The sequence below is a fragment of the Diadema setosum genome, chromosome 18 (genome assembly GCF_964275005.1).
Source record: "Diadema setosum chromosome 18, eeDiaSeto1, whole genome shotgun sequence".
In the NCBI taxonomy this organism is placed as follows: Eukaryota; Metazoa; Echinodermata; class Echinoidea; order Diadematoida; family Diadematidae; genus Diadema; species Diadema setosum.
The window spans coordinates 16,900,742-16,912,784 of NC_092702.1; the positions used below are offsets into that span (position 1 = coordinate 16,900,742).

Consider the following 12,043-nt stretch of genomic DNA (forward strand, 5'->3'; position numbering starts at 1 on the left):
TAATATAATCATAATCATAACGAAGACATGAACTGCAGGAGTTGTGATGAATGTCACGTCGGTCATAATGCTTCAACGTTACTTTCTTGCGATTCTTGAGTTTTTAAGACTTCGTTAAAAAAAAACCCAACAACAATCGTCATTCTTCCACAATATTCAAACAATAGTATCAACTCTCAATTCATGAATATACTCTTTTGAAGACAGTATTGCAGATTATTCTTCATTGAATGGACGATTAACAAGAATGAACACATAATCTATAACCATAACCTAGAAAATCAATAAGATATTAAGTATACAAATTCAGAAACAACTTCTCAAACAAGAAAAAAAAAATGTGAATCTCATTTCAACTTAATGGAAATGGATATGGTGATCAGAAGTAAGTGTTAGAAGAGTTGTTGAATGAAGAAATATGTGACATAATCAATATAACATGTAAAGGAATAAACAGATAGAAAAGTTAATCGCGATTACTCCACACTAATGTATGCTAAATGATTTCACTGCAAACATCTGGGCAGATTGTGCCGGGGTGATGTTCTTTATTTCGAAGATTCGTTCTTCCAAAGCACACATATTCCCTATAGTTCGTTAGTCCTAAAAATGAAAAAGGGTTTGTTACATCCGACTATTCATTGCGTTTTTCGGAAGGTTAGCTATTCCAAAAATGAATAGAAGCTGCTTACTAACGAACTTTCGGAATAACGAACCTTATTTCATTTTCGGGTTAACGAACTTTCGGAATAACGAGCCCTATTTCATTGTCATTAACGAACCTTCGGAATAACGTACTGTCACCTGTGCCGGAGGTATAAATTGCTGTAGAAATATACAGTACTTCATTGTATACAATGGTATATAACATGCTTATCAAATTGCAAAGCTGAAGTATTTCCATCCATAATCAAAGCAATAATCTCAGTTTACATCGTAGATGCTGATAGTTTTAAAGACATTGTTAAACAGCATAATTGAAAAGCACAGAGGTATTCAGTCACAATTATATGGTTTTTTTTTTTCTTTGGTTATTTGTTTATTTTGCCAAAGGATGAGTAAAGTCATTCCTGATATACGTATTTCAGAAGCGGATAAAAGAAATGGAGAAATTATAGGGATTTCATCTCCAGTGTTGCGAATATGAGTCCAACATGCTGTACAGGGATGTGAAATTACCCGATCTCATAACTTAGATTATGTAAAGTTCTTTCCCAACAGCTTTATAATGCCGTTACAAGTCTTCGCGAAATTCAGTCTATTCTCTTTTAAACATCCCTATAGATTTTGTTTATTGTACATTGCAGTGTTAATAATCGTAATTATGCACTTGTTTTCTTACTTATTCATATAGTTGTATAATTCTGTTGGAGATGAAAAAGTGAAAGAATGAATGAAATGAATAAAAAAAATATTGCATAATGTACTCTATTTTGGTACCGACTAATATGAAGTTGTTCAAGCAAAACGAAAGTGGAAAGTGATTTCCTTTGCCATATTTTGTAGACATTTGAAAGCAATCAGACAGCACGAACGAAATGTGTGTAACAGTGATTTCCGTGCTGATGCATGGGGACAGAATACATTTCTTCAGTAGTGGAGTGTACAACATCACACATTACCAATTTGAGTGTCCATGACTGATGTGAATGATAATAAAGTCCTGTTCCTGACTCGCGGTAGTTCCAGGAACAAGATAATGCCCATTAAATCAAGAGCGGACCACGCCCTTCCTATCTCCGTGATCCCTCCATATGATGACGGAGTGTGTCTGCGAATTGGAACAAGAGAAGGGAATAAGAGGCATAATTCATATCATTAAATAGAGTTTTTACAGGATCTAATTTTCATTTCATTTCGATTTGCGCATTGCAAAGAGAAGAAATACGGTGACAGTTCTTTATTCCGAAGGTTCGTTAATCCGAAAATGGAAGATAATCAGGTTCGTAAATCCAAAGGCTCGTTAGTAGGCGCTATGCAACTTCTTTTCGTTTTCGGATTAACGAACCGCAATTCATTTTCGGATTAGCAAACCTTCGGAATGTCAAACCTTATTTCATTTTCGGATTAACAAACCTTATTTCATCTTTGGATTAACAAACCTTTGTAATACGGCCTTTATTGTTCTGATTAACGAATCATATTTCATTTTCGGAATATCGAACGTCTAGTTTTTGAAAATTTGAGTGTTTCAGAATGACGAACATCAGCCCAGAAATACATGTTTATAGGTTTAAATGCTTTCCTTAAGTGTTCGAAACATTACTGAAATACAGCTTGTAATTTAAAGAAATGTGAAACTTCCTATATACTCGTCTCAAAATTTTGTCTTGGAGCCATAGAGCGGCTCCGAGCGTGACTTCAAAGCGAAGAGAAAATATGGTAGACATCCCATTGTAATGCTTTAGAACTTTATAGACAAGTGTTTGCATAAATGAAGAATTTTCATTCCACCTACAACATCTCTCAGATTGGACTGTTTCCCCGAGTTCATTGAGAGAAAATAATAGTTTCAACGAGCCTCGTAAATTGATGTCTAATTCTATACCCGATGAAGATTTCTACACGCCTAGACAGTGAGAAAAAGACGAAAAGAAAGAAAACGAGATAGCCCTTGAGTTTGTGTCCAGTACGAGCGTTTTCCTCACCTTTTATTCGTTTAATTACCCCCACGCTGCCGTTGTGCCGTTTTCTTCGACGGCACGATACCTCATCGCAGGTGAGCCCCGTTTCATGGCGCCTGGTTTTGGCGGCAGCCACCTGCTTTCCACCATGCAGCTGCAACAGGCAGTGGCCCCGATGGCGCACGGAAATGTGTGCTCGACGACCCGCACGCCTCAGAAAGCACACGTTGGCGTACGTCACTCCGTCGCTCCCACACACCGGGTCCTCTCCGTGAGCCAGACAGCGTTGGTGGTCGATGGAGTTGCAGCTAACTCCGTAGACGAGTGTCCCATCTCGGCCCATGCCGGTTAGGCAAATATTTCCTGTAGACAGGACGCCAAACGTCAGAACAATTATAATTGCCCCCACACATGTTATTACAATGTAGGCCTACTGTGATTATGAGTGATTTTTTTGGTCTCAGTAAAGTATAATCTTTAACAAATACTTATCATCTGTTGTGCTCCTTTGTATTAAATCAGAAGTTTTGATAGCATTGTGAATTATTCAAGAACCAGTTTCTTGCCTCATTCTACAACACTGTGACGAAAATTAGTGTAGCTCTACATCATCGTATCCCAGCGATGTTATGTAGGCATATTAGTCGTACTGATGACGCATCTACGAGATCGTACTTTTTAATGGAGAGTGCTGCGGAGAGACAAATATGACGGTACTGCTTCGACGTACATCCGCACTACAATATCAAACATGTCATATTCATTCAAAAACAATATTGAAGACCTTACTCTTTCAAAATATGGTTGAATCTATCGTGGCTAACAGTCATCTAGTCTAGCATGTGAGCGGAGAAATGGACCAAGACGTTATAAGCGGAGGCCTATAAGTGACATACACCAGTTTGGAAGAAATTTTACAGCGAAACAGACTTCTCTTTTGTACAGGTGAACTCAGGACGGTATTTAACGGAATTGGTTACTCTTCACAATTAATTTGCCAGCATACATACTTGTAATGATTCAAAACAGACATATTGCTGTAACATTGAGTTACCTAAACAGTTGTGTCTGAATAATATCTGAGCCGCTGGAAATCTGCGTGTCGTGCTAAATGCCTTTATCTTTTTTTTTTCTTTTTTTTTATTACTAAAAACTTCAGTGGCTATGATTTTAATTTCTTTCCAGGATAAGTTTTCCACAGGAGATGTATTTTAAAGGAAACGGCTCTGCTACAATATTGCCACTTTCTCCAGCCCAGGGAGGCCTGAAAATAAGATTAATCCACCAGTTCTCATCGGTGAAAGAAAGTATATTGTTGTTGATTATCTCGCACATCAATTTAATAGACGCAGATGATGAAATCCAGGAGTGATATTTTCGCAGGTATATACAGTAAAATGTCGATCTCATACAAATAATACGAGCTGTTAGCGACTACTCTCGATTCGCCCCACATTGGGGGCATAAGGTAATATCCTTTAACGACGGATATCAATCGGCTAGGTTCGGCTTTCGGCTTGCGCAACCTATAGTTTTAGTTATACCCAGAACAAAATCAACGCCGGGAAAAATGAAAATGGACTGTTGAAACGAGCATATGGCACCTTGCGATGAGGGAAGAAATTTCTTTTCCCGTCTGACGTCGAGTTTGGTACTGGCATCAGGGTCATCATGGTCGTGTTCATCACTTGTAGGCGTTCCAGAGGTAACCATCTCGTAAACTGCGATTACATCGGTGGATTGTTCAGTAACGAATCCGCCATCATCCTCGATGGCACCGTCCGTTGCAACGGGACTCCCGCCGGCATCGGGCGCCGCTCTGGTAACAGCCTGCGCCTCCTCCGCGCTCCCTGTGATCGGTGCCGCTGTCGCACATGTCGTCAGTGACAAGGAGGGGGACGTCGAAACGGAGCTTGCGGGCGGCGATGTCATTACGGGCACCACGCATCTCTTCCCGCACGTGGTCTGGCAGCATTTCATGCCCTTGACGGTGCAGTGATCATCCGTCCAGCAGAGATTCACTGAGCAAAAGTCGAAGTCATTATAGGTAACATTCAGCGGTGGCCGTGGGCAACTTCCCGGACGTGTTTCAGACACTGGTCGGTGAAGGAAAAGCGGGATAAGTCAAAACCAGAGCAGAGTTTCGTGAAATTTGTCAGTCACTGTGAACTGTTTCAAGCTACTGATATATATGCCTACTTTTATTTCAGAGAGCAAATTTGTCCAGTAAGAATATCTGACAAATTCTTGATGAATGCTTCCCTGATCAAATGAAGGCTTCCAGTTCGACTGACGCAGATGTTCACAGATATTGAACGAAAGTGTGTGTCTGTTTTTGTTTTTTTATGCTTGCAAAATTCACATGGTATTGTTGGCTTAAAAAAAAAAATGTTTTCAAGGGTATACCGGTAATTCATGATTCAGTTAGCACCCAATCTTAACATCAATCACACTCCTATTCCTTACAGGATAGAGATACCACGCCAAAACCTTCAAAAGAATGTAAATAGAAATAACCTAGTATATAAACCACGTTGATTACATAATTCAGAGTCATTATGAGTTTATGACTCACCTACAGATATCGGCGGGTCCTTGCGTCTGCACACCATGCCACAGCTCTCGGAGCACACGCATTCCTCCGCCATGCCGCAATCCGCGTCGAAGCTACACGGCACAGACGCGGCGCATCGCGGCACGGCCACACCCATTATCCTAATCCTTGTGGACCTTTTACGCTGGCACTTACCTGTCCGAGAGAGGAGAGAGCGCGCAAAACAGTTGGGATGAGTCAGACATGAATTTGATGTATTTAAAGGAAACGTCGATTTATGATGAAATGGGACAACGAAAGTGGCAGAGGGTAAAATAAAGTAGGGAAGGTAACACCCTCCTAACGAGAGAGGATATGCATTTGACTTTAACTTCCAGTCCGAACCCATTATATCAGGTCGGAATGTAAGTTTTGATAATTCATTTGAATTACTCTTCGATAGTTCACCCAATTCTATTGTTGCGTCCGTGAAATGGAACATTGGCAATGTCGAACAACTCCTTTTTTGAAAGTTAGATATTATTCAGAGGGGTGAAGGTTCAGGTGTGAGTTTCTTCAATTTTCCTCCCTCTACAAATGAAATTTGTTAAGATCGCAACTGCTGATATGTAAATTAACAAACATGTTGGAAAAAAGGAACCATTGAGACTCGAACCTGTCATGTACCATCTACTGCTTTCCGGGCAGCGACACTACCATCAGGCTGTCCCTGGTTGTCACCTGAACTCCTTTTTTGTTATCATGGTAGTGACAGTGTCGCAAAAGTGATAACGGGTTGAACTGAAAGAGAGGGCGGGGTAGGGGGAGGGAAGATACAAAGATGGAGAGGAGGGAAGGGAGAGAGGAAGAGGTTTCTACTCACAAACCCAGCCGCAAGTTCGATCGCAAAGACACGAGCGACCCGCCGTACAGTCGGAGCCGATGTCGCAACGGGAGTAGCTGGTACAGTCGGGAGTTGTAGACTGCTGGCCGAATACTTTCCATCCCCGCATTATTGGGCAGCTTCCTACAAGTGACACGTGGATTATTTCAAAGTTATATACAAATATAAAGACCTTCGATTGTGAAGGTCAAGTAAGACTACAATTTTTAGTAATTTCTCTTAATGTCTTCTTGAAATCTCGGGGAGGCAGGCCTATCATGGTTAAAAAGTAAAACTTTCGTTGATTTATTGCTTAACATATAGCTACTGACGAACGTTGAAAAGGAAACCAATTGAACATACAAACTTGTTCACTGGGGTTCATCAAAACCAACCACCCCCCCCCCCCCGCAAAAACACCTTTTTTCCGTATCATACCTATCTACCTATCGACTCTGTTCCTATTTTAAATTTAATCACACATTTCAAAGCATAGACCTTTTCCTCTTGTTACAACATCCTGGCCGACATCGCGGCTCACTTGCGAGTGCTTCGTCGCCAACTGGTTGAGAAGCACTGTAACACTCATATTGCTCACACTATATCCTGCAAAGCATTACCACCCCGTCCCCTCAGACCAAAAAAAAAAAAAAAAAAAAAAAAAAAGAAGAAAGAAAAGCTCACGGCAGGAGACCGCGTCTTATCTTCTTTGTACTAAATAATCCGCCAACACAAGATGACACATGCGATAATGCGTAGGATATAATTCGGCACCATACTATTTGGATTGATTACTTCGCCGATGACGGTGAGATCAAGTCAACCATGCCTGCATAAAATCTGCTCTTCGCTGCAGTATCTGATTTTGTTTGGTATGACTGAGAGCACAAAACTCTCCTTTATTTCTTTTCAACGTTTACAATGTATGCAATACTATGAAAAATAGAGAGATGAAACGTAATTTACAAGTAAAACACAATATAGAAATGACTTGGGTCATCATGACAAGACGGTTAAAAATCAAATAAAAAGGAACGAAAAGAAAGATGCGTAGTAAACAAAAAGAAATAGGTGTCTCTTAAAAGCCTCAAGGGCTTGCAGTGATGGGATGCCTTGTTTTGAGTTACACAAGAATTAAACAATTTGCAACGTTTGGATGGTAAATCACAGATATTGGATCAAGTGTGAAACAAACTAAAACTAATGTTTAGCGAGGAGAAATATATTTACAACGTTTTTTGAACGTCCAGGGAAGTTCTTCTGGAAGAATTGAGCATCAAAAAGGAAAGGAGTATGATGATAAAGATGCTATATAAATTCATATTACATGCACAGCAAACAACAATTTCATGACGAAGGTCCACAACACAGCGTTACACAACAAGAACGAATACATTGGGAAAGAAACACCAGGTAAGGTAATTGTTATTCCGATGAGTTCGTCATTTCGAAAGTTTGTTCTCCGAAGGTTTGTCATTCCGAAACACTCAAATTCCGCATAATTATAATGTATATCTAAATGTTCTAATTCGTTAGTCCAACAGAATGTAAAAAAGTTAAAAAAGTCATTAATATGGCATTATTCTTGAGGTTCACAATCCGAAAATTCGTTAGTCCGGACCTAAAATACGATCCCTTATTCCGAAGTTTCCTTATAATCTGAAAATGAAATAAAAATCGTTAATCCGAAAATGAAAACGGTTCATCATTCCGATATAATAAACCGTTTACTAAAGATTACTGAAGGTATAATGCGATCCAAAAACACTTTTGATAAATTACACACATTGACTTTAAAAAGTAAATCTTTAACGACATTCAAAATTCGGACACAGCAGAAATAAACTTACCTTCATAGTACAATGCGACTCTATCGGAAACTTTATTACTCACGGAAAATAGAATCACATGAAATTGAAATAAACTCTCTTTGGTACTGTTAATAATCTATTTAAAAAAAAAAATCTTTGAATGGTAAGCACAAGGCCATAAAAATGATGAGTTGGTAAACGATCCAGGAGCATTTAAAAGGATCTTCAGTTGAGTTAAATCCTCGTCTAGCCTCCTCCTTATGCAGTTATGCGGAGAATGTCCATTTTACTCACTATTTATCGGCATCTTCAGAAAGTTCTTTATCTTTCACTCCTACATTATAATCGTCATGAAATTATTGAATCAGTCACAATGATGGGTTAGTTGCATGCACATTAATCTTGTAGAACAGCTAATTTATAACAAAACTGACACATTGACACATATTTATATCAAGGAGGTTCGAGAGATGGAGTTACAACTGACTATGATTATTCAACCAGCTGCAGTTTTCTATGGATGGACAAAAGAATTACACAGGTGCATTTGTGCCTTTGATGTTCGATGCTTGAAGCCGCCATCTTTCTGAGCAATCTGAAGATTCATTTTTAACGCTAAAATAATATCGGGTATATGCTGCTCGTTTATATATCAAATGCAATGAAATTTCACCTAATGATAAAGCATATAAAACAAACGTCAATTCCGTTCGAAAATATGTGCAAAAGTGTAAATCTGAGCTGCATTTTGTGAAAGTGTTTCAAATTTTACCCTCATGGAAAGCTGGTTTTATCACTTTTCTCCTTATTTCCGCCATATGAAACTAATATGGTATCATCTTCAAGTATAGTTCTTTATAAGTTAATATGTCAGATTAGCGTACAGACACGTACAGTCGAGTAATTTTGATATCTATTTCAGCAATATTTGAGCAATTTCTATTCGCGCACCCCCGTGCCTTTACCATTGTACCGCCCATCGTTTGTAAGTAGGGATAGCGAAAAGTAATTACCATCACAAAGACATATCTTCCTTGGAAAGTGGCTGGTGATTATGCAATGTGACACGTGTCAACTATTGTCTTCACATCTGAGCGGCAGATCCAGTTTGACACATACTTCAAATATTTTTGAGTGGCGGCTTCGAGCATGGGATCAAAGCGAAACAGACTGTTGTGACTCCTTCTCGAACCTCCTTCTTTATATACACTTAATCGTTTTATCTATTACAGTCAGAATTCAGGATCTTTAGGAAAAACACGACTCGTTGAAAATGAAGAATTATTGTCGGATTTCTTTACTCCCGCCGTATCTAAAGTCCTGGAAAAAGATTTTGCACAAAAAATACCATATTCTCAATAATAATGCAGTACTCATAGTCTCTAACCAGTTTGGCATTAGAAAAGGGCGCTTATTTGATTTTACTATCATTCAATTATAGTATGTAATCGTTGAATATTTTTTTTTTAAAGGAAACATGCCATTGACATTTTATGGACCTGGGTTAGGCGTTTGCTTTCACATAATAAGATCATTATATTGTATTATACAATTGGGAAAAATGCAGTATATTTGAGGCCAAGCTCTGGTTTAAAGACTGTCTCCAAATCAGAACAATGTCAGAAAGAAATACGTTTCTATGAACTAATCAAGTTGAAGCAAAGGTTATATTGATTATGGAAATGAGGTCTTTCATGGAATGAATAACCTTACAGTTTCCGAAAACATGTGGGTTTTTTTCTTTTGATTGGTATCAGCATACGACGTTATGTACGTGCACCAATTGTTCTGTAATAACAAATGAAAGCCAATTGATACAATCAATCAGCAATTGGAAATGTGTCTCTGTATGTACATGTATATATAGTAAACTTTTCCGACTTTAATCTGAAACAGGTGATGCAATATATCTATATATGTTATGAATCTGTAGAATCCGAGACGACCCATTGGATGTCTCAACCAAGAACGCATTGAAACAAAATTTGACAAAATATGAAAGTCAGAACCTGTTATTCATATTCAGGAAGACTGAGAACTAAGATCAGTTTGACATCCCTCAAGATTTTCATTGGAAAATATTTTAGAGCTTAAGGTGAAAGTAGTCAAATGCAACAAGTTTGATTTCAAACTGATACATGACATTTTATTTTCAAACTGAATTTATGTCGCTAGAAATTGGAATTTGATATTGAGTGTGTGTTTTGTGGAGAAGAAGAGACTTCACCCGTATTATGTTTTATTGGCATTGTGTAAAATATCATGTTCTTGATTATACACGTAATCATATTTATTCCTATGCGTACTCTTATTCATACTTGATAAGAACGTTATTGTTGATTTGGCGTGTGATTCACTTGTAAAAGGGGAGAAATGAAGCAAACCGAAACTGAAACTGATCAGAAACTACGTACTCGAAACTAGAGGATCAAACAAGAAGGAAACAAACTGCCAAACGAGATCTTATAATTAACTTTTGGAGGAATAGGAGAATTATATTGTTTAGACAAGGATAGAGAGTCAAGAAAGTGTGTGACAGAAGGACTGAAGTCCCGTTCTCACCTGAGCTTGGAATTGACGTGACCAGTGAGATATGAAGTGTGTTGACCACTGTCATCAGAAATAGAGACTGTGCAATACAGTACGACATGATGCTGGACGTGCTGCTGACCAGTCAGCTGCTGTGATTGAGGACATTCAAGCGCTGATGCAGGAAAATAGACTTTGTTCCATCCGAGCTCCTCACAGACACAAGACAAGACTCATCAAGACCTGCAAAGCAAAACGGAGTTTAAAAGAGGTGGTATAGTACCCCCGTCATCCTGCAAAGCGGGGCGAAAGTTACAGCTGGGCGTCGTCTTGAACATTGTTGAAAGAGAGTGGCGTCATTGGCTGAAAGCTTCTGACTTCCTGAATAAGAGCCTCAGAAACTTGCACACGATACATGGGACCGGATCAGTCGCACCTTGTACACCGCGGCGGCAAAGCTACAGCTGTGTGAAATAGGCCTGTCTTCCATCCTCTTTACCCTTCCCCTAACTTCTGCGTCCAGTTAAACATTCCTAGCAATTCATTATCCATATAAACTCACGCCTCTACATGAGTCAGTGTGTAGGTCTGGTAATTCGGGAAGTTTGTAAAGTTTATCGTTGACAGCTCTAAGGTCATTTGTCATATGCGCAATATTGAAACACTGCCAGCAAATGACGAAATCGTCATCGGCACCCATTTGTTTTCCTCAGATATGATAATATTTTTTATTTACATTGGTTGGGATCAAACATCAACGAGCCACCAGGTTGCACAAGAGAACTATAAGACAGAGAGTGGGGGGGGGGGGGAGGGAGGGGTGGATGAACTTGATTTGTGATCTGCTGTATGTTGCGTGAGGTGTTGTTTTTTTCTCCTCATAACCAATGACAAACGAGTTTTGCTCGTAATTTTCCTAATAATAAATCACCTGTTTTCCCGGAAACGATTTTTTTTTCTATTTCTTTTGTTTTTGTAGTTTTAAAGTTTTCTTCTTTCCTGTTTGTTATTTGTTTATTGTTGTTTCGAGAAAGGCCATATTGTAGAATAATTTGTGATGATAACTGAAACTATGTATAGTCTCATGTGTGAGCTATACTTGATAATATCATGAGTAATATCGGTATCATACCCACAGCAACTAATGCCATCCCACTTGGCCCAAGGAGATATACCTCCTTGCACATCTGACTGACATCGCATGGGTGGTTTTTACTTTACTGCGGCGATTAGCTTCTTTTCTTATACCGGTACATTATACAGCTTTTAAATATAATTTGCTTCTTTATACGCCCAACTATCGGTAAGAAATGGATTATTGTACGGTCATATTCATTCTGAGACTCTGACCATCAACTCCTTATTACATCCAACTGGACTCCTATTGCAGTTGAATATGGGCTATTATAGCCATCTTATCGGATGGAAAAAAAAAAACTCCCGTGAAAGCAGGAAGGACAGTAACCTTTTGATATAGATTAACCGTCATATCCGGAGACTTTGATCATCAAATCTTGTGAAATTTGAAAGAAAAGAATCCTTACAAAATAAGTTTTCTATTATTCAAGATCTCCCGTATATTCTTTGTGTCATATTGTCTTCTTTATGCGTGATCCCAGTTAAAGTGTGATATAGTTCTTATTATCATTCCCCGGTTTCGACT

General features: G+C 38.7%; 1 protein-coding gene across 1 annotated transcript; it reads right to left on the minus strand.

Annotated features, from left to right (window-relative positions):
- Positions 1-1,388: 1,388 nt before the first annotated feature.
- LOC140242087 (uncharacterized) lies at positions 1,389-10,733 on the minus strand. Its single transcript, XM_072321848.1, has 6 exons — positions 10,414-10,733; positions 6,041-6,184; positions 5,200-5,373; positions 4,229-4,720; positions 2,649-2,987; positions 1,389-1,771 (listed from the first exon to the last, which is right to left on the minus strand). Exons 1-6 carry the CDS (start codon positions 10,499-10,501, stop codon positions 1,734-1,736), a joined length of 1,275 nt encoding a protein of 424 aa, XP_072177949.1. The 5' UTR covers positions 10,502-10,733; the 3' UTR covers positions 1,389-1,733.
- Between the last annotated feature and the right edge of the window lie 1,310 nt (positions 10,734-12,043).

What these genes read in the sequence shown, in the direction of transcription:
- LOC140242087 (XM_072321848.1), bottom strand. Translation starts at nt 10,501, where the DNA reads ATGTCGTACTGTATTGCACAGTCTCTATTTCTGATGACAGTGGTCAAC. An exon ending in GGACCCGCCGATATCTGTAG is followed by an intron (nt 4,721 to 5,199) that starts GTGAGTCATAAA and finishes TTCACCGACCAG; the next exon opens with TGTCTGAAACACGTCCGGGA. An exon ending in GGTAATTAAACGAATAAAAG is followed by an intron (nt 1,772 to 2,648) that starts GTGAGGAAAACG and finishes TCCAATTCGCAG; the next exon opens with ACACACTCCGTCATCATATG.